A 20,874-nucleotide genomic window follows, 5' to 3' on the forward strand; every position below is an offset into this window, starting at 1 on the left:
GTCTATGTGGGCGGGGCCCCAGGGTTGGTAATGGGGCCATGCATAGTTGAGATTGACCGTATTGTCATAAGAGAGGTTCAGTATCAATTTGAAGTGAATCGGTGTAGAAATGAAGAAATTATAGTAAAAGGCAATTTTGGGTGGGTGTGGTCTATGTGGGCGGGGCGCCCCAGGGTTGGTAATGGGGCCATGCATAGTTGAGATTGACTGTATTGTCATAAGAGAAGTTCAATATCAATTTGAAGTGAATCGGTGTAGAAATGAAGAAATTATAGTAAAGGCAATTTTGGGTGGGTGTGGTCTATGTGGGCGGGGCCCCAGGGTTGGTTATGGGGCCATGCATAGTTGAGATTGACCCTAATGTCATAAGAGAAGTTCAGTATCAATTTGAAGTGAATCCGTGTAGAAATGAAAAAATTATAGTAAATGGAATTTTTTGGTGGGTGTGGCCTATGTGGGCGGGCGCCCCAGGGTTGGGATTGGGGCCATGCATAGTTGAGATTGACCCTAATGTCATAACAAAAGTTCAGTATCAATTTGAAGTGAATCCGTGTAGAAATGAAAAAATTATAGTAAATGGAAATTTTTGGTGGGTGTGGCCTATGTGGGCGGGCGCCCCAGGGTTGGGAATGGGGCCATGCATAGTTGAGATTGACCGTATTGTCATAAGAGAGGTCCAGTATCAATTTGAAGTGAATCGGTGTAGAAATAAAGAAGTAAATGTAAAATAACTTAAAAAAATGAGTGATAATTTCTGACGCGGCCCCACCCCAACCGCTATAACTTTGACCCAGGGGTCAGATCAAAATTCCAAATAGTGCAGGGTCGCACATATGCTCATAGCTACCATGTGTGTAAGTTTCAAGGTTCTAAAACTTTTAGTGTAGGAGGAGATAGTGGCCAGGACGGACGGACAGACAGACAGACGGACGGACGGCGGAGATAACCACAATATCCCCACCTTTTTTTCAAAAAGCGTGGGGATAATTAAAAATATGATACAAGCAGAAAGTGTCGTCCCTGATTAACCTTTGCAGTCTGCAAGACTCATCATGGACGACACTTTCTGCATTAACTAGATTTTTTATGAAGATACTTTCTTTAAATTAAAAATCACACAAGCGGAAAGTGTCGTCCCTGATTAGCCTGTGCGGACTGCACCAGCTTATCTTGGACGTCACACACACGCATTAAACCCCATTTTCACAGAGCCCATATTATTTATTGTTGTTACTTTTGTGCCACTCTTAAGCCCACCATTCCTAAAACAATTTCCCTATCTACAGCTTCTCTGGCATGCCCAACATGCATGCACAGCCCAGCAGACAATATACATCTTCATCATCGATATGCACAAATGTTAATTTGTTAATGCGTCCAGTCTTGTCCAGAATTTAATTTCATCATGTGTTATTAGCTTTCACTTTAGAACTCACATTGTTTGACCTATTATAATGACAAGTGCTCAGAATATTGTTCCAATTAGCGGTATATACCTCAGCAGAGTAGCAGTCATTGGGAAAGCATGGCCATCAAGGGGGAGAGGCAGTTTGTCCTTATACATTGTGCTTTAATAGTGAAACCATGTGAAAACTAGAAGTGAAATATTTTGCCCTATCACCATGAAACTTTCTGATAACAATGTCACAAATGATATCTATGCAGAGTTCAAAATTAAGTCTGAACTGTTTAACTTTATTACCGCCATGGGGTGGGGCAGTTTACTTTATATGGCTATAGTGAAACATTCTCAACACTCTAGAAGTCTTATTTTTCATAATACATGTAAAAAAAAAATCTTATTCAGAATATTTATTTTAATGATATCTTTGCTGAGTACAGAAATAGTTCTAGTCGTTAAAAAACATGACTGACAGGTGGTGTTAAAGTTTTCTTTATATGGCTAAAGTGAAACCTAGAACATTCTAAATGTCGCATTTCATAGAGTCGGACCATTTGCTGTAATGGTATCTTGGCCGAGTTTGAAAAAGGGTCTGTTCTGTTGAAAAATATGGTTGTTGGGCTGTGGCAGCATTTTCCTTTTATGGCTTAATTGAATCATTTCTTGCTCAAAAAAGTTTCTTTGAGTCTTAGGTTAGTGCCCTAGGGACTATAAAAAGTCCAAACATGTGTTGTTGGGGCATCCTTTTTGTTGTGATATGTTGTCAACCTAAGCAATTAACATGGTTCAGAGGTCGCCGTGGAGTAGTGGATACGGTGTCCGTTAGCCACCAGGAGGTCATGGGCTCGATCCCCATTGTGTGAGCATTCTTAAGATCTCACTCATAGACACCAAGTACAGGTTATAGTCATATGAGCCCAAGGCTTTCCATGCAAGCAAGCTCAAAGAAATAAGCTGTTCTCTGTCAAAAGGGGTTTAATGCATGTGCGTTAAGTGTCATCCCAGATTAGCCGGTGCAGTCCCCTAAGGCTAATCAGGGATAACACTTTCTGCCTAAACTGGATTTTTGCTAAGAAGAGACTTTCTGCAAACCAAAAACACAATAAAGCAGAAAGTGTTGTCCCTGATTAGCCAGCGCACACTGCACATGTTAATCTGGGATGACACTTTACATACATGTATTTAACCCCCTTTTCCCAGAGCACGGCTCAAATAGATTTAAAATAACCTAGTTGAGCGGGAGGTCACGGGTTCGATCCCCATCCTTCTCCACAGACACCAAGTGATGGTTCTGCCAAGGAGCCTTGGGTGTCTCAACCAACCTAAGGCTTTCAATGCAATCTAGTTTAAATTAATTGAGGGAAAACAATGTTTAATACATGTGCATTAAGTGTTGTTCCAGATGAGCCTGTGCAGTCCACATAGTCTAATCATAGACTCTTTTAAAGGAAAATCTAGTTTCAGTATATAAATATTACATGTCTGACAGGGTGACAGTAAATTTGTCAACTAAGGGAAATACTGTCAACCGAGGCGAAGCCAAGGTTGACAGTATTTTTCCGAAAGTTGACAAATTTACTGTCACCCTGTCAGACATGTAATATTTATTTTATTATACCGAACAAACTATTCAAACATGAACAATTTATATGAACCAGGAACAATTTTAATATTCAATAATTGTAGATCTATTTAATTTCAGCAATAAACAACCATTAATATGTTGAATGGTTCAGATTTTCGGGCCGGGCAAAATGAACTTCGTTTAATTTGGCACAGACTTAGTAATCGAGTTATCCCATCAATTTTCTTAGTCCTAAATTATATCTAAAAAATATATTACAGAACCAGCTTTCCGTATTTTATTTTCATCACTTGATTACGCAATTTATGACGTACTCGTGTGACGTCATTTCGGTGACGAAACATTTGGGGACATCACTATGGAAGTGGTGTTTTTTTTAACAGTAAAATATTTGTTTAAAGCATCGAATGAATCCAAACGTATTTCGGATTGAGTGATTGTCATGCATAACACCTTAAGAACAGACACTGGAAGTGTATATCGTTGTAATTTTATTGTTATTTGCATTGAATTAAAGTTGCCATTTAGGTAAGCGTGTCGTTTATATTAAATTGAATTTTTTTATGACTCCTGTCAAAGCTTAAATAATGGCATTAATCTATTTTACAGCACAGTTTCAGCTGCAATCGATATTTTAATTATCCAAATACAACGGAAAGGCAAAACTGCGTACTGCGCATGCGCGAATAAGTTAATATAAGGTATAAGTTTCGAACATTCCGCACGTGATTGCTAAGGCAGCGGGATACAGTATTTTTTGTCAGTAAATTTTTTTCCCGCTGGTAGCACGTGATTGCTATGGCAGCGGGATACAGTATATTTTGGACAGTAAATTTATTTCCGCTGGGTCTTACAGTATTTCTATGTCACGATGGCCTATGGGAGTTTAGCATTGTGAATAAAAGTGAGGTATAATAATGGAAAATGTCATCCCTGACTAGCCAGTGTAGACTGCACAAGCTTATCTGTGATGATAATTTACGCAAATGCATTAAGCCCAGGTTTCCCAGAACACAGCTCAATTAGTTAACTGGTAATCTTAACTTAGTCTCAATTAGTCCCAATTAGTCAGTGTTCCTTTTCCACAGTGCCCTATTGGCAGACATTGAGGTCCACTACTCCGACCCTACGAAGCCCTACCCTAAGGAGGAAAACCCCCTAATGTATGAAATTGCTGGGTACCTAGAGGCCTCGGGCTTCCATGATCCCCTAATGAAGGTAAAGTATAACAATCCTCTCATAAAGGTAAAATATAACAATCCTCTCATGAAGGTAAAATATAACAATCCCCTTATGAAGATAAAGTATAACAATCCTCTCATGAAGGTAGTGTATAACAATCATCTTATGAAGGAAAATTATAACAAACCTTTCATGGAAGTAAAGTATAACAATCCTCTTATGAAGGTAAATTATAACAAACTTTTCATGAAGGTAAAGTATAACAATCGTTACATTAAGGTAAAGTATAGCAATCCTCTTATGAAGATAAAGTATAACAAACCTCTCATTATTGGTAATTTATAACAATCCTCTCATGAAAGGTAATTTATAACAATCCTCTCATGAAGGTAAAGTATAAAAATCCTCTCATGAAGGTAAAGTATAACAATTGTTTCATGGAGGTAAAGTATAACAATCCTCTCATGAAGGTAAAGTATGACAATCCTCTCATGGAGGTAAAGTATAACAATCCTCTCATGAAGATAAAATATTACAATCCTCTCATGAAGATAAAGTATGACAATCCTCTCATGAAGGTAAAGTATAACAATCCTCTCATGAAGATAAAGTATAACAATGCTCTCATGAAGATAAAGTATAACAATCCTCTCATTAAGGTAAAGTGTTACAATCCTCTCAATTAAGGTAAAGTACCGGTATATATCACAGAGATTTGAATCATTATATAATTGACATATTTTATTAGATTAGAAAAAGGTGTCCTGAATCATTTATTGCATACTGTTAAATATAACAGAGGTTCCTTTATGAAACCAAATTCATTGTTTACTGTGTATGTATGCGTCTTTCTCTGCTAAATGCAAATGTGTAAAGTGTTGTCCCCGATTAGTCCTTGTAATCTGCACAGACTTATAAGTGATCACTTTTTCACTTCAATAAAACAAATTGTTTAAACAAAGTCTCTTTTAAAGAAAAATTAGTAAATTTAGAAAAAGTAAAGGCACTGCACAGGCTTATCTGGGAGGACGGTTTATGTGTATGCATTAAGCCATATTTTACAAACACGTGAAAGATAAAGTATCAAAACAGAGGTTTGAATCATGCATGACATCGAAATATGGTTAATAGAAAATGGTACCCCTTATCATTTAATGCATATGGTTTCATGGTAAATAGGACACTTTATGAAGACAAATGCATAACTGATTGTGTTTTTTGTGGTTTAAATTAATGTAAAATTGGACACTGTATGAAGCCAAATGCATAACTGTTGTTTTTTTTGTGGTTGAAATTAATGTAAAATGGGACATTGTATGAAACCAAATGCATAACTGACTGTTTTGTGTGATTGAAATAAATGTAAAATGGGACACTTTATGAAGCCATGTACATCATTTACTGTATTTAATGTGATTTAAAATTGCTTATTTCATATACAGTGTTACAATATGAAAAACCACATAATGTTCGATAAAACCTCAACAAGTTTATTTTGGCAGCCTGTCCAATGTTTTCCATATTTAAAGCAGTTTAACACACTATATTTCCATAAAAGATAATTCATAATGCATGTATGTAATGTGTTCAATTCTGATATGATCAATTTAGTAATTTATCTTTTTACTGACAGCCATTTTGTAATAAGAGATATTACCTAATCAAATAAACTGACATTTTATTTACCTTCTCAGTACATTTTGTGTGTATTTCAGATTTACATTACAACTCCGCCGCTGCCAAACTTTCCACTCTTCATTTTTCTGCTGGTAATTTCACACATCTCCAAGCTCACCTACAGCAAGCAGATAAGTAAGTACATGTGCAGAAAGGATATGAGTCTGGCCCTGGGAAAATGGGGTTAAATGCATGTGTGTAAGGTGTCGTCCCAGATTAGTCTGTGCAGTCAGCACAGACTAATGAGGAACAACGCTTTCTCCTTTTATAATATTTTTGGTTTAAAGTGTCACATCCAAACGAAAATACCATACAAGCTGAAAGTGTTGTTTCTGATTATTGTGCAGACTGCACAGGCTAATATGAGATGACACTATGCACAGGCTAATATGAGACGACACTTTACACAGGCTAATATGAGACGACACTATGCACAGGCTAATATGAGACGACACTATGCACAGGCTAATATGAGATGACACTATGCACAGGCTAATATGAGATGACACTATGCACAGGCTAATATGAGATGACACTATGCACAGGCTAATATGAGATGACACTATGCACAGGCTAATATGAGATGACACTATGCACAGGCTAATATGAGATGACACTATGCACAGGCTAATATGAGACAACACTATGCACAGGCTAATATGAGATGACACTATGCACAGGCTAATATAAGACGACACTATGCACAGGCTAATATGAGTCGACACTATGCACAGGCTAATATGAGCCGACACTATGCACAGGCTTATATGAGATGACACTATGCACAGGCTAATATGAGACGACACTATGCACAGGCTAATATGAATGACACTATGCACAGGCTAATATGAGATGACACTATGCACAGGCTTATATGAGATGACACTATGCACAGGCTAATATGAGATGACACTATGCACAGGCTAATATGAGATGACACTATGCACAGGCTTATATGAGACGACTTATATGAGACAACACTATGCACAGGCTAATATGAGATGACACTATGCACAGGCTAATATGAGATGACACTATGCACAGGCTAATATGAGATGACACTATGCACAGGCTAATATGAGATGACACTATGCACAGGCTAATATGAGGAGACACTATACACAGGCTAATATGAGATGACACTATACACAGGCTAATATGAGATGACACTATGCACAGGCTAATATGAGATGACACTATGCACAGGCTAATATGAGATTACACTATGCACAGGCTAATATGAGATGACACTATGCACAGGCTAATATGAGATGACACTATGCACAGGCTTATATGAGACGACACTATGCACAGGCTTATATGAGACGACACTATGCACAGGCTAATATAAGATGACACTATGCACAGGCTTATATGAGACGACACTATGCACAGGCTAATATGAGACAACACTATACACAGGCTAATATGAGATGACACTATGCACAGGCTAATATGAGAGTACACTATGCACAGGCTAATATGAGATTACACTTTGCACAGGCTAATATGAGACGACACTATGCACAGGCTAATATGAGACGACACTATGCACAGGCTAATATGAGACGACACTATGCACAGGCTAATATGAGACGACACTATGCACAGGCTAATATGAGACGACACTATGCACAGGCTAATATGAGATGACACTATGCACAGGCTTATATGAGACAACACTATGCACAGGCTTATATGAGACGACACTATGCACAGGCTTATGAGACGACACTATGCACAGGCTAATATGAGATGACACTATGCACAGGCTAATATGAGATGACACTATGCACAGGCTAATATGAGATGACACTATGCACAGGCTAATATGAGGAGACACTATACACAGGCTAATATGAGATGACACTATACACAGGCTAATATGAGATCACACTATGCACAGGCTAATATGAGATGACACTATGCACAGGCTAATATGAGATGACACTATGCACAGGCTTATATGAGACGACACTATGCACAGGCTAATATAAGATGACACTATGCACAGGCTTATATGAGACGACACTATGCACAGGCTAATATGAGACAACACTATACACAGGCTAATATGAGATGACACTATGCACAGGCTAATATGAGACGACACTATGCACAGGCTAATATGAGATTACACTATGCTCAGGCTAATATGAGACGACACTATGCACAGGCTAATATGAGAGTACACTATGCACAGGCTAATATGAGATTACACTATGCACAGGCTAATATGAGACGACACTATGCACAGGCTAATATGAGACGACACTATGCACAGGCTAATATGAGACGACACTATGCACAGGCTAATATGAGACGACACTATGCACAGGCTAATATGAGACGACACTATGCACAGGCTAATATGAGACGACACTATGCACAGGCTAATATGAGATGACACTATGCACAGGCTTATATGAGACGACACTATGCACAGGCTTATATGAGACGACACTATGCACAGGCTTATGAGACGACACTATGCACAGGCTAATATGAGATGACACTATGCACAGGCTAATATGAGATGACACTATGCACAGGCTAATATGAGATGACACTATGCACAGGCTAATATGAGGAGACACTATACACAGGCTAATATGAGATGACACTATACACAGGCTAATATGAGATCACACTATGCACAGGCTAATATGAGATGACACTATGCACAGGCTAATATGAGATGACACTATGCACAGGCTTATATGAGACGACACTATGCACAGGCTAATATAAGATGACACTATGCACAGGCTTATATGAGACGACACTATGCACAGGCTAATATGAGACAACACTATACACAGGCTAATATGAGATGACACTACGCACAGGCTAATATGAGACGACACTATGCACAGGCTAATATGAGATTACACTATGCTCAGGCTAATATGAGACGACACTATGCACAGGCTAATATGAGACGACACTATGCACAGGCTAATATGAGATTACACTATGCACAGGCTAATATGAGACGACACTATGCACAGGCTAATATGAGACTACACTATGCACAGGCTAATATGAGATGACACTATGCACAGGCTAATATGAGACGACACTATGCACAGGCTAATATGAGACGACACTATGCACAGGCTAATATGAGATAACACTATGCACAGGCTAATATGAGACGACACTATGCACAGGCTAATATGAGATTACACTATGCACAGGCTAATATGAGACAACACTATGCACAGGCTAATATGAGATTACACTATGCACAGGCTAATATGAGACGGCACTATGCACAGGCTAATATGAGACGACACTATGCACAGGCTAATATGAGATGACACTATGCACAGGCTAATATGAGATGACACTATGCACAGGCTAATATGAGACGACACTATGCACAGGCTAATATGAGATGACACTATGCACAGGCTAATATGAGATGACACTATGCACAGGCTAATATGAGACGACACTATGCACAGGCTAATATGAGACGACACTATGCACAGGCTAATATGAGATAACACTATGCACAGGCTAATATGAGAAGACACTATGCACAGGCTAATATGAGATTACACTATGCACAGGCTAATATGAGACAACACGATGCACAGGCTAATATGAGATTACACTAAGCACAGGCTAATATGAGACGGCACTATGCACAGGCTTATATGAGACGACACTATGCACAGGCTAATATGAGACAACACTATACACAGGCTAATATGAGATGACACTATGCACAGGCTAATATGAGACGACGCTATGCTCAGGCTAATATGAGGTTACACTATGCACAGGCTAATATGAGATTACACTATGCACAGGCTAATATGAGATGACACTATGCACAGGCTAATATGAGACGACACTATGCACAGGCTAATATGAGACGACACTATGCACAGGCTAATATGAGACGACACTATGCACAGGCTAATATGAGACGACACTATGCACAGGCTAATATGAGATTACACTATGCACAGGCTAATATGAGACAACACTATGCACAGGCTAATATGAGATTACACTATGCACAGGCTAATATGAGACGGCACTATGCACAGGCTAATATGAGACGACACTATGCACAGGCTAATATGAGATGACACTATGCACAGGCTAATATGAGACGACACTATGCACAGGCTAATATGAGACGACACTATGCACAGGCTAATATGAGATGACACTATGCACAGGCTAATATGAGACGACACTATGCACAGGCTAATATGAGACGACACTATGCACAGGCTAATATGAGATGACACTATGCACAGGCTAATATGAGATGACACTATGCACAGGCTAATATGAGATGACACTATGCACAGGCTAATATGAGACGACACTATGCACAGGCTAATATGAGACGACACTACACACAGGCTAATATGAGACGACACTATGCACAGGCTAATATGAGATGACACTATGCACAGGCTAATATGAGACGACACTACACACAGGCTAATATGAGATGACACTATGCACCGGCTAATATGAGATTACACTATGCACAGGCTAATATGAGATTACACTATGCACAGGCTAATATGAGACGACACTATGCACAGGCTAATATGAGATGACACTATGCACAGGCTAATATGAGACAACACTATGCGCAGGCTAATATGAGATGACACTATGCACAGGCTAATATGAGACAACACTATGCGCAGGCTAATATGAGACGACACTATGCACAGGCTAATATGAGACGACACTATGCACAGGCTAATATGAGATGACACTATGCACAGGCTAATATGAGACGACACTATGCACAGGCTAATATGAGATGACACTATGCACAGGCTAATATGAGATGACACTATGCACAGGCTAATATGAGACGACACTATGCACAGGCTAATATGAGACGACACTATGCACAGGCTAATATGAGATAACACTATGCACAGGCTAATATGAGACGACACTATGCACAGGCTAATATGAGATTACACTATGCACAGGCTAATATGAGACAACACTATGCACAGGCTGATATGAGATTACACTATGCACAGGCTAATATGAGACGGCACTATGCACAGGCTAATATGAGACGACACTATGCACAGGCTAATATGAGATGACACTATGCACAGGCTAATATGAGATGACACTATGCACAGGCTAATATGAGACAACACTATGCACAGGCTAATATGAGATGACACTATGCACAGGCTAATATGAGATTACACAATGCACAGGCTAATATGAGATGACACTATGCACAGGCTAATATGAGACGACACTATGCACAGGCTAATATGAGACGACACTACACACAGGCTAACATGAGACGACACTATGCACAGGCTAATATGAGATGACACTATGCACAGGCTAATATGAGACGACACTACACACAGGCTAATATGAGATGACACTATGCACAGGCTAATATGAGATTACACAATGCACAGGCTAATATGAGATTACACTATGCACAGGCTAATATGAGACGACACTATGCACAGGCTAATATGAGATGACACTATGCACAGGCTAATATGAGACAACACTATGCGCAGGCTTATATGAGACGACACTATGCACAGGCTAATATGAGACAACACTACACACAGGCTAATATGAGACGACACTATGCACAGGCTAATATGAGACAACACTGCACATGCATTGAACCCCATTTTTCAGAGCAAGGCTCATGTACATGTCTGCTTTAAGTATGATCAAATAAAAATAAAAAAAAGGTTTATTTTATATAAAGTATGTAAGCCTTAAGTTTTCAAACCAATGCAATGCTTCCTGATGTGCATGCCATGTTATATACATTTCACATTGAAACAGAGTGTCCACTTGTTTTTGAAAACAGGAAACTCTGAAGAAAACACAATACTAAGGCAAATAGGCCAATCCCTACTTAAAAAAAAAACAACAACAGAGAAATAGGTGAGAAATGTTCCAGTGAAAAGAAGTGAACAATACAAAAAAAATATAGGACTCTTAAGTGATTTTTTTTCTACAGAAAAGTTGATGCCTCTTCATTTTATTGACAGTTTGTATCGTCATTAAGAGACACAACAAAAATGTTTACTTCAAACAAAACATTGAGCTAGATTGAACTTTTCCGGTACGCAGTTGTTTACCTATATCGACAAAGCGGGGGTTTGGGGGCGGTAGCCCCCGATACGAAGGAAATATATAGGATAAAAAGGATTATTAGGTGTTGCGTTAGGTGTTGGGCGCTTAGCAACGATAAAATCATACGCTTTTCCATTATTTTTGTACGTACCTGTAAAGTTCAATCGTCCCAAACATTGAAATATTATTGTAAGCTTTAATTGTAGCAATTTTCCTCAGTATTAATTTATATATGAGCCTCCTTCTGGGAAAATGGGGTTTAATGCATGTGTGTAAAGTGTTGTCCCACAGGCTTATAATGCATGTGTGTAAAGTGTTGTCCCACAGGCTTATAATGCATGTGTGTAAAGTGTTGTCCCACAGGCTTATAATGCATGTGTGTAAAGTGTTGTCCCACAGGCTTATAATGCATGTGTGTAAAGTGTTGTCCCACAGGCTTATAATGCATGTGTGTAAAGTGTTGTCCCACAGGCTTATAATGCATGTGTGTAAAGTGTTGTCCCACAGGCTTATAATGCATGTGTGTAAAGTGTTGTCCCACAGGCTTATAATACATGTGTGTAAAGTGTTGTCCCACAGGCTTATAATGCATGTGTGTAAAGTGTTGTCCCACAGGCTTATAATGCATGTGTGTAAAGTGTTGTCCCAGAGGCTTATAATGCATGTGTGTAAAGTGTTGTCCCACAGGCTTATAATGCATGTGTGTAAAGTGTTGTCCCACAGGCTTATAATGCATGTGTGTAAAGTGTTGTCCCACAGGCTTATAATGCATGTGTGTAAAGTGTTGTCCCACAGGCTTATAATGCATGTGTGTATAGTGTTGTCCCGCAAGCTTATAATGCATGTGTGTAAAGTGTTGTCCCACAGGCTTATAATGCATGTGTGTAAAGTGTTGTCCCCGAACTTATAACGCATGTGTGTAAAGTGTTGTTCCACAGGCTTATAATGCCTGTGTGTAAAGTGTTGTCCCACAGGCTTATAATGCATGTGTGTAAAGTGTTGTCCCACAGGCTGATAATACATGTGTGTAAAGTGTTGTCCCACAGGCTTATAATGCATGTGTGTAAAGTGTTGTCCCACAGGCTTATAATGCATGTGTGTAAAGTGTTGTCCCACAGGCTTATCAGTTACAACACTTTCCTTTATGGATTTTTTGTTTAAAGGAAATCTCTTTTGAACAAAATTCCAGTTCAGGCAAAGTTTCATACCTGATTAGCCTGCAGACTGCGCAGGCTAATGTGAGACGACACTCACACATGTACACATATTTTGTCCTGTATTGTTGCAGGTGGTCTGGTATGCAAGGCTTAATGCATATGCATAAAGTGATGCACAGGCTAATCGGGGATGAAACTTTAAGCATAAACTGGATTTTTGCAGATGGTCTGGTATGCAAGAAACCTGCAGACCCCCTGGATGCACCTCCCTTTGTGATTGGCTGTATCACACTACTCAAGCAGTTTCATGTGGACAATACAGAGAAGTTTCTTGCGTACATGGGGCAGTACGTGAGGTCTTTTGTGGACGCCATGCCAGGGTAACAACACCACAAATATTAAAACACCACATTGATATTGATGGGTTATTTGTTTTGCTTTGGAAATGTGAGTCTTGTCAGTGGTCACCATTGCGTGTGGATATGGTGTATGCCTAGCGAGGGAGGTCACAGGTTTGATCCCCACAGTTGGAGTGTTATTTATATCTCCGCTAAAGAAGCCAAGTACTCAAGAGCGTTTAAGTAAATAAGCCTTAGGCTTTCGATGCAATCTAACTTAAATAAATACATGTAAACTAAATGTAAATGCGAGTCTGGCATTTGGTTGACCAGGTGAAAACATTAGTTTCTCTTTATTTATGCAATACAGGACTACAAATCTGAAGACCAAGGGTTTTCTGCAACCAGGCCTTATACATTGTGTGATTGGTCATGAAAATAGTTGGGCTGTGCTCTGTGAAGAGGGGGTTTAATGCATGTGTGTAAAGTGTCGTTCCAGATTAGCCTGTGCAGTCCACAAAGTCTAATCAGGGACGCCACATCCCACTTTAATGATAAGTTTCATTTAAAGAGTCTCTGGGATGACATTTAACGCACATGCATATAGCTCAGTTTCCACAGAACTTGTCTCTTTTTTGTTTCATGACCATAGAACGAAGACTGTAGATATGCCCCAGGAGATACTGAACCTGCTGGTCTACATAGAAGAGTTCATCTACTTCTCCGGTACATCCAGAAAGGTATAACTTATGTTGGATTTCAACTTTGAAATGTTCAATACATTTGAGACCAACTTTTAAATATTCAATACATTTGAGCCCAACTTTTATAATGTTAAATACATTTGAGCCCAACTTTGAAATGTTCAATACATTGAGCCCAACTTTGAAATATTCAATTCATTTGATCGGAAGTTTGAAATATTCAATACATTTGAGCCCAACTTTGAAATATTAAATACATTTGAGCCCAACTTTGAAATGTTCAAAACATTGAGCCCAACTTTGAAATATTCAATTCATTTGAGCCAAAGTTTGAAATATTCAATACATTTGAGCCCAACTTTGAAATGTTCAATAAATTTGAGCCCAGCTTTGAAATATTCAATTCATTTGAGCCCAACTTTGAACTGTTCAATTTTGAGCCCAACTTAAAAATGTTCAATTCATTTTAGCCCAACTTTAAAATGTTCAATACATTTAAGCCCAGCTTTGAAATAAAACAAGAGATGTGTTTGTCAGAAACACAATGCCCCCTAATGAGCCGCTTTGAAGCCATCTATTTGACCTCTGACCTTGAAGAATGACCTTGAAATTGACCTTTCACCACTCACAATGTGCAGCTCCATGAGATACACATGCATGCCAAATATCAAGTTGCTATCTTCAATAATGCAAAAGTTATTGCAAAACTTTAACCAATGTTAAAGTTTTGGGACACACACAATGAATGACAGACAGACAGACAGGCCAAAAACAATATACCCCCGATCTTTTGATCCGGGGGCATAAAAAATATAAAAAAAAGTAAAATAAATGTGAGCCCAATTTGACATGTTTGATACATTTGAGCCCAACTTTAAAATGTTCAAAACATTTGAGCCCAACTTTGAAATGTTTAATAAATTTGAGCCCAACTTTGAAATGTTCAATAAATTTGAGCCCAACTTTGAAATGTTCAATACATTTGAGCCCAACTTTGAAATGTTAAATATATATTTAAGCCAAACTTTGAAATGTTCAATATATTTGAGCCCAACTTTGAAATGTTCAATATATTTGAGCACAACTTTGAAATGTTCAATATATTTGAGCACAACTTTGAAATGTTCAATATATTTGAGCCCAACTTTGAAATGTTCAATATATTTGAGCACAACTTTGAAATGTTCAATATATTTTAGCACAACTTTGAATTTTTCAATACATTTGAGCCACACTGGGGGAAAATGGGGCTTAATGTATATGCGCCAAGTGTTGTCCCAGATTAGCTTGTGCAGTCTGCAGAAAGTATTGCTTCTGATTAGATTGCACGGACTGCACAGGACTCATTTTATTTGTGTCAAGCCATATTCCCAAAGCAATATGGTCAGTTGATTAATGTTTGTGTTTTACTTGTATACATGCAATTCATTTCGTTTGTAATCATTTTTAGCGAGGCTTTTTTCGGAGAAAACCCGAGGTATTGTCATAGCCTGCTGGTCGTCCGCCGGCGTTGTGCTAAAACCTTTACATTGGCTCTAAAATCAAAGTGCTTTCACCTACAACTTTGAAACTTCATATGTAGATGCGCTTTGATGAGTTCTACACGCCATACCCATTTTGGGTCACAAGGTCAAAGGTCAAGGTCACTGTGACCTCTAAAAAAAATATAATCTGACAAGCTTTCACAGCTGAGCGTGGCACCCATTATGAGGTGCACTCCTTTATTTTATGCACTGCTATGGAAGGGCAAAAATGTAATGTTGTTATATTTTTCACATTGTGCTATTGCTTACAAAAATTCTTCTTTGATTGTACATAACCTATTACATATGTTGTCTGTAACCTCACATGCATTGTTTATAACTATGAGTGGTACATAACCTAGGATATGAGTTGTTTGTAGCCTTGCTGTGACTTGTTTCAGAGAGTCGACGCTCACATTCCTCCGTACATCTTCGAACAGTTCCGTACTCAGTATGCCTCGGGCTAATGAAGTCAATAAACAACTAGATGAGGAGTCTAGGTCCACCATGGGCCATACATGTCTATTTTACCCTTTCCTGCTCAGATACGCATTTTGATGTAGTTGAAGTCCCTTAGAAAATCAAATAAAATAAGATTGTGTCATAGCTTACTAAAATTCTGCTATGGTTGTTGGTAATAACACTTTTGAAAGTAGATTAACGTTTTAATAAAGACTTCATTTTCAGCCCTTAAATACTGATGAGCAGCAAACCCCTTCAAACCAGAACAGATTCCGAGTAACTGGCATGCTGTTCTGGTTTTATGCTGTTTGCATATAGACATTGTCACTTTGCTTCTGAGTGGGAAAGGTATATATAAACAGGAAAGCTGAAGACATTTTGAACAAAGTGCTTAATAAATATTGTCACTAAAAGTGTTCTGTGATATTTTCATTTATAAATGTTAAGTAACCATACTACATTGTGCAATTCTGTGGTATCTTTAGACCTATTAATTATAGTTGGATATTAAGATGAGAGAGTGTTGAAATGATTTTAAAGTTATAACTTACTTGTGTATTATTATATTCAAGTATTTGCCATAATCTAAATATAACAGCCCGGAAGTACTTTGTAGTTATGGGAGGGCAATATAGGAATGACTTCATCATTCTGTCTGACCCAAAACTTCTTATGAGTGTAAACATTCAATGAAAAATTAACTTTAAACATAGCAAAATATATTTACAACGCTAATGAATTATTGAACATGAGATATATTTAGTAAATATATCAAATATATTACTGACTATGTAATGTGTTTTTAACTTCTATCATTGCAATCATATATCTTTAAACTTTGAACCATAATATTTTGTAGCAAAAAAGAAATGTATCTTGCATATATGCTAATAAATGTTGTTGTTGTATACAAATGATTGCTGTTTTTTTTTTTTACTGTTTGAATCTTTTGAAATTGCTTTTGCAGTTGCCTTTTTTATGTCTCCCACCACTATAGCGGGTGACATTGTTTTTGCCCTGTCTGTTGGTTTGTTTGGTTCAAACTTTAACATTTTGCCAAAACTTTTGAAATATTGAAGATAAGATAGCAACTTGATATTTGGCATGCATGTGTATCTCACGGAGCTGCACATTTTGAGTGGTGAAAGGTCAAGGTCATCCTTCAAGGTCAAAGATACGGGTCAAAATCACTAAACTTTAACATTCGCCATATCTTTTGCAATATTGAACATCGAAACTTCATATTTGGCGTGCATGTGTATCTCGTGGAACTGCACATTTTGAGTGGTGAAAGGTCAAGGTCATCCTTCAAGGTCAAATGTATGGGTAAAAATCGCTTATTTACTATACACTATAACTTCATAATGACTTCTCAAATGCATATGGAGTTGCACATTTTATTTTGTACTATGTTATTGTCAAGGTCATCATGAAAGGTCAAAGGTCATTTACATAGGTCAATTTTAATTTTAAATATGCCAAAAGGTCGGTACCACTTTATACAGATACTTTATATTTTACATGCATGTGTTTCTCATACAGCTGAACATATTAATTGGTGACATGTCAAGGTCATCCTTCAAGGTCATATACTTAAAAATGCCTATACCTTTTTAACTATTGTACATAGCATGTCAAACATTTGACATAACTTTTGCAATATTGAACATAGCAACTTCATATTTGGAATGCATGTGCATCTCGTGGAGCTGCACATCGCCAGGATACCTACTTGGGGGCATAGCGTTTCTCAAACACTTCTTGTTTTCTATTACAATTAATTATTTAAAAAGCAAAAATTTATACAAAATTTCTGACAATATTCATATTTTCAATGTTTTGCACATACAAATGTTGATGCTGGTGAGAAGGTTAAAATGCACTCTCTATATATCACTGTTTCTCCTTACTGGTTTTCAATTAAAAAAATTACATATGTGTTTGGGGTCATTGTAATAGGTCACTGTAGTAGTTCCATAACTCTGACCTGCAATTTAGCAGAATTATGCCCCCCCCCCCCCCTTATGTACTTTCAAAATTAGTTAAGGTTCATGTTCAACATCTCCTTATCACTGTTTCTACTACAGGTATTCTATTGAAACTCCACAAATGTATTTGGGGTCATTGTGTGAGGTCAATGACCAAGGTCCACAACACCTCTGACCTGCACTTAAGCATAATTATGCCACTTTTATATGCTTCAAAATTCAGTTTAACTGTTGAATGGGACAACTCATCATCTCTATATCTACTAAAGATTTTCCATTAAATATCAATTTATTTCTTGATGGTCATTACATATGGTCTCTGACCAAATGTCACAACTCGGACACCACACCCCGCACATCGGACAAAGAGCGATCAAACATTGCTCAAGGTCAATTAAGAAGTACAAAAATGTTGACGGCCTAAAAATGTAACTTTTCATATTTTCATGTACCCCAAAATGGTGGTCATCACAATGCCACTTCGCCTCCATTTAAATCATTTATCCAATCATTAAGCTTTCATAGATTGTCATCAAATTAGTAAGCATAAAATGTATCTTATACATTAATGATTTACAGGTGCTTGTTAAAGAATATTCATTAAAGTATATTCATAATCAGTCATTGGCTTTTTTAGCGTAACTTGTACATCATTTGGCACAGACATGTTTCAAACACTATTTTTTAAATGGTCTGTAATTCGATCGTATCTTTTGTTGTATTAAAATCAACCAAACAGTGAAACACTGTTGATGATACCAACACTTCATACAAGCTGTTTCAGGTTAATCTTAAATTGGATATTATGTATGAAGTTCATATATAGATGTGCCTCATCAGTGGGTACATGGGAACCATTTACCAAGCATTTAAAAAAAAACAAGAGATTGCCAAGCAATATGGTCCCCTCTGGGTAAAACACCACCATTGTCAGTATTTTTTTTTATATAGTTTGCCATAGCAACCAGAATTCTTGACGTAGGAACAAAATGAATTGACGTACATAATCTCCATATTGCCATCTGTTCATGTTTCAAGTTTCATGAAAAAAATATGAAGAACTTCCAAAGTTATCACAGGATCCAGAAAAGTGTGACGGACTGACAGACAGACTGACAGACAGAGCGCAAACCATAAGTCCCCTCCAGTTTCACCGGTAGGAGACAATAGAAAAATTTGTGTAGTTCATTTCAATGAACAGCATTCTCTTTCAGAAGTTCAGTAGTTAACGATTGAAAGTGTCCTAAAGTGATAATAAATTATTAGTATTCTAAATTTAAATCAAATAAACTTAAAAAAGACTCTGGAAAATTATATATGAATATATTCTTTGGACAGAAACATGATCACATCTTAGCAATCTAAATTTAAAACAGCCTGTAATTTACAAAGATTACTCCTTATTCTTAGCAAAAACAAAACAAGTCTGGCATTAATTCTCAAAAGATTATATTGATAAGAAATGCAAGCTAAAAATAAAATCACAAGAGCTTTCATCATTCCAACTCTTAACAAACATATTTCATAATATTATACACATACATTCAATAAAATATTAACCAGTATCCAATTGTATAAAAATATATATAATTTTAACCAATCCTAAAGATTACCTAATTCGGATAAAGATAACCAAAGTCAAATACCTTGGCTAAGTCTTATCCAAAACTTAGTCAAAACCTGCACCTGTTTGTATATCTATTTTTATGCCCCCCTTCGAAGAAGAGAAGGTATATTGCCGTTCACCAGGTGGTTTCTGGATGATAACTCATGAACGCTTGGGCCTAGGATCATTAAACTTCATAGGTACATTGATCATGACTCGCATATGACCCTTATTGATTTTGAGGTCACTAGGTCAAAGGTCAAGGTCACGGTGACCCGAACTAGTAAAATGGTTTCCGGATGATAACTCAAGAATGCTTAGGCCTAGTTTACAAAATCGATCACCAAAAACAGATATCCTTAAATTCAAAACAACCAAAATTTATCAGCAGGATAAGAGTAATCCAGATTTATACAACTGGCTATTGATCTGTTCCTAAGAGATAAAGTAATCTAAACCAGACTGTTCACACTGAAATGTAACCAGAGCTTTCCCAAGACATTATGATCGAATATTCTTCCACGTCGCTTGTATGATGTAAATTTTCTGTCAGTCACCTGATTTTATGACCACAAAGACATATTTGAAGATGTATATCTGTAGTAGAAATATGGTATATTTTAATTAATTACTGCACATTTATAAATTAAACTAGAAATGTGGCCATGCCAAGAAACGAGATCTTAAACTTTCTACAAATTAATTTAGTTGACTTTAATTAACTCTTATTATAACTCTGCATATAGGGTTCACAAAAGTACAGCAAAAAGCCTCTGTCCATTCTCAAGTCATTGAGTGGCTATTTATCATTTTTAGCAACAATTACCTTGACCTAATTGGCTCCAAATGAAATAATACCCTAGGTCTGAAGGTAAACCACCACTTCAAACAAAATTACATGGAAAATCTTTTTTTACTTTCAGTTACAGTGACCCCACTTGCTCCAAGTGCAACTCCTTCCTAGCCTGTAAACTATTTAATGACACAATTTCAGCACGATAGCTCCATCTTTACTGAAGTTATAGAGCAAAAACTATTAATCATTTTTAGCAACAGTGACACTAACAAAACTGCAACGATAATGTGCCATTCAGAAACAATAAAACATCTTGTCTTCATCATATAAC

At 37.4% G+C, this 20,874-nt stretch overlaps 1 protein-coding gene across 3 annotated transcripts in view; it reads left to right on the forward strand.

Annotated features, from left to right (window-relative positions):
• Positions 1-17,070, forward strand: part of LOC127874198 (WASH complex subunit 5-like) — an 82,051-nt gene extending 64,981 nt beyond the window's left edge. For all 3 annotated transcript variants that reach the window (XM_052418408.1, XM_052418407.1, XM_052418409.1), the window contains 5 exons: positions 4,076-4,205; positions 5,885-5,981; positions 13,350-13,506; positions 14,117-14,204; positions 16,093-17,070. In XM_052418408.1, the coding sequence (XP_052274368.1) occupies positions 4,076-4,205; positions 5,885-5,981; positions 13,350-13,506; positions 14,117-14,204; positions 16,093-16,158 (538 nt within the window). In that variant the 3' untranslated portion in view covers positions 16,159-17,070. The remainder of the gene's footprint in view (positions 1-4,075; positions 4,206-5,884; positions 5,982-13,349; positions 13,507-14,116; positions 14,205-16,092) is intronic.
• The last annotated feature ends 3,804 nt before the right edge of the window (positions 17,071-20,874 follow it).

Source organism: Dreissena polymorpha, chromosome 3 (genome assembly GCF_020536995.1).
Source record: "Dreissena polymorpha isolate Duluth1 chromosome 3, UMN_Dpol_1.0, whole genome shotgun sequence".
NCBI classification, from domain to species: Eukaryota; Metazoa; Mollusca; class Bivalvia; order Myida; family Dreissenidae; genus Dreissena; species Dreissena polymorpha.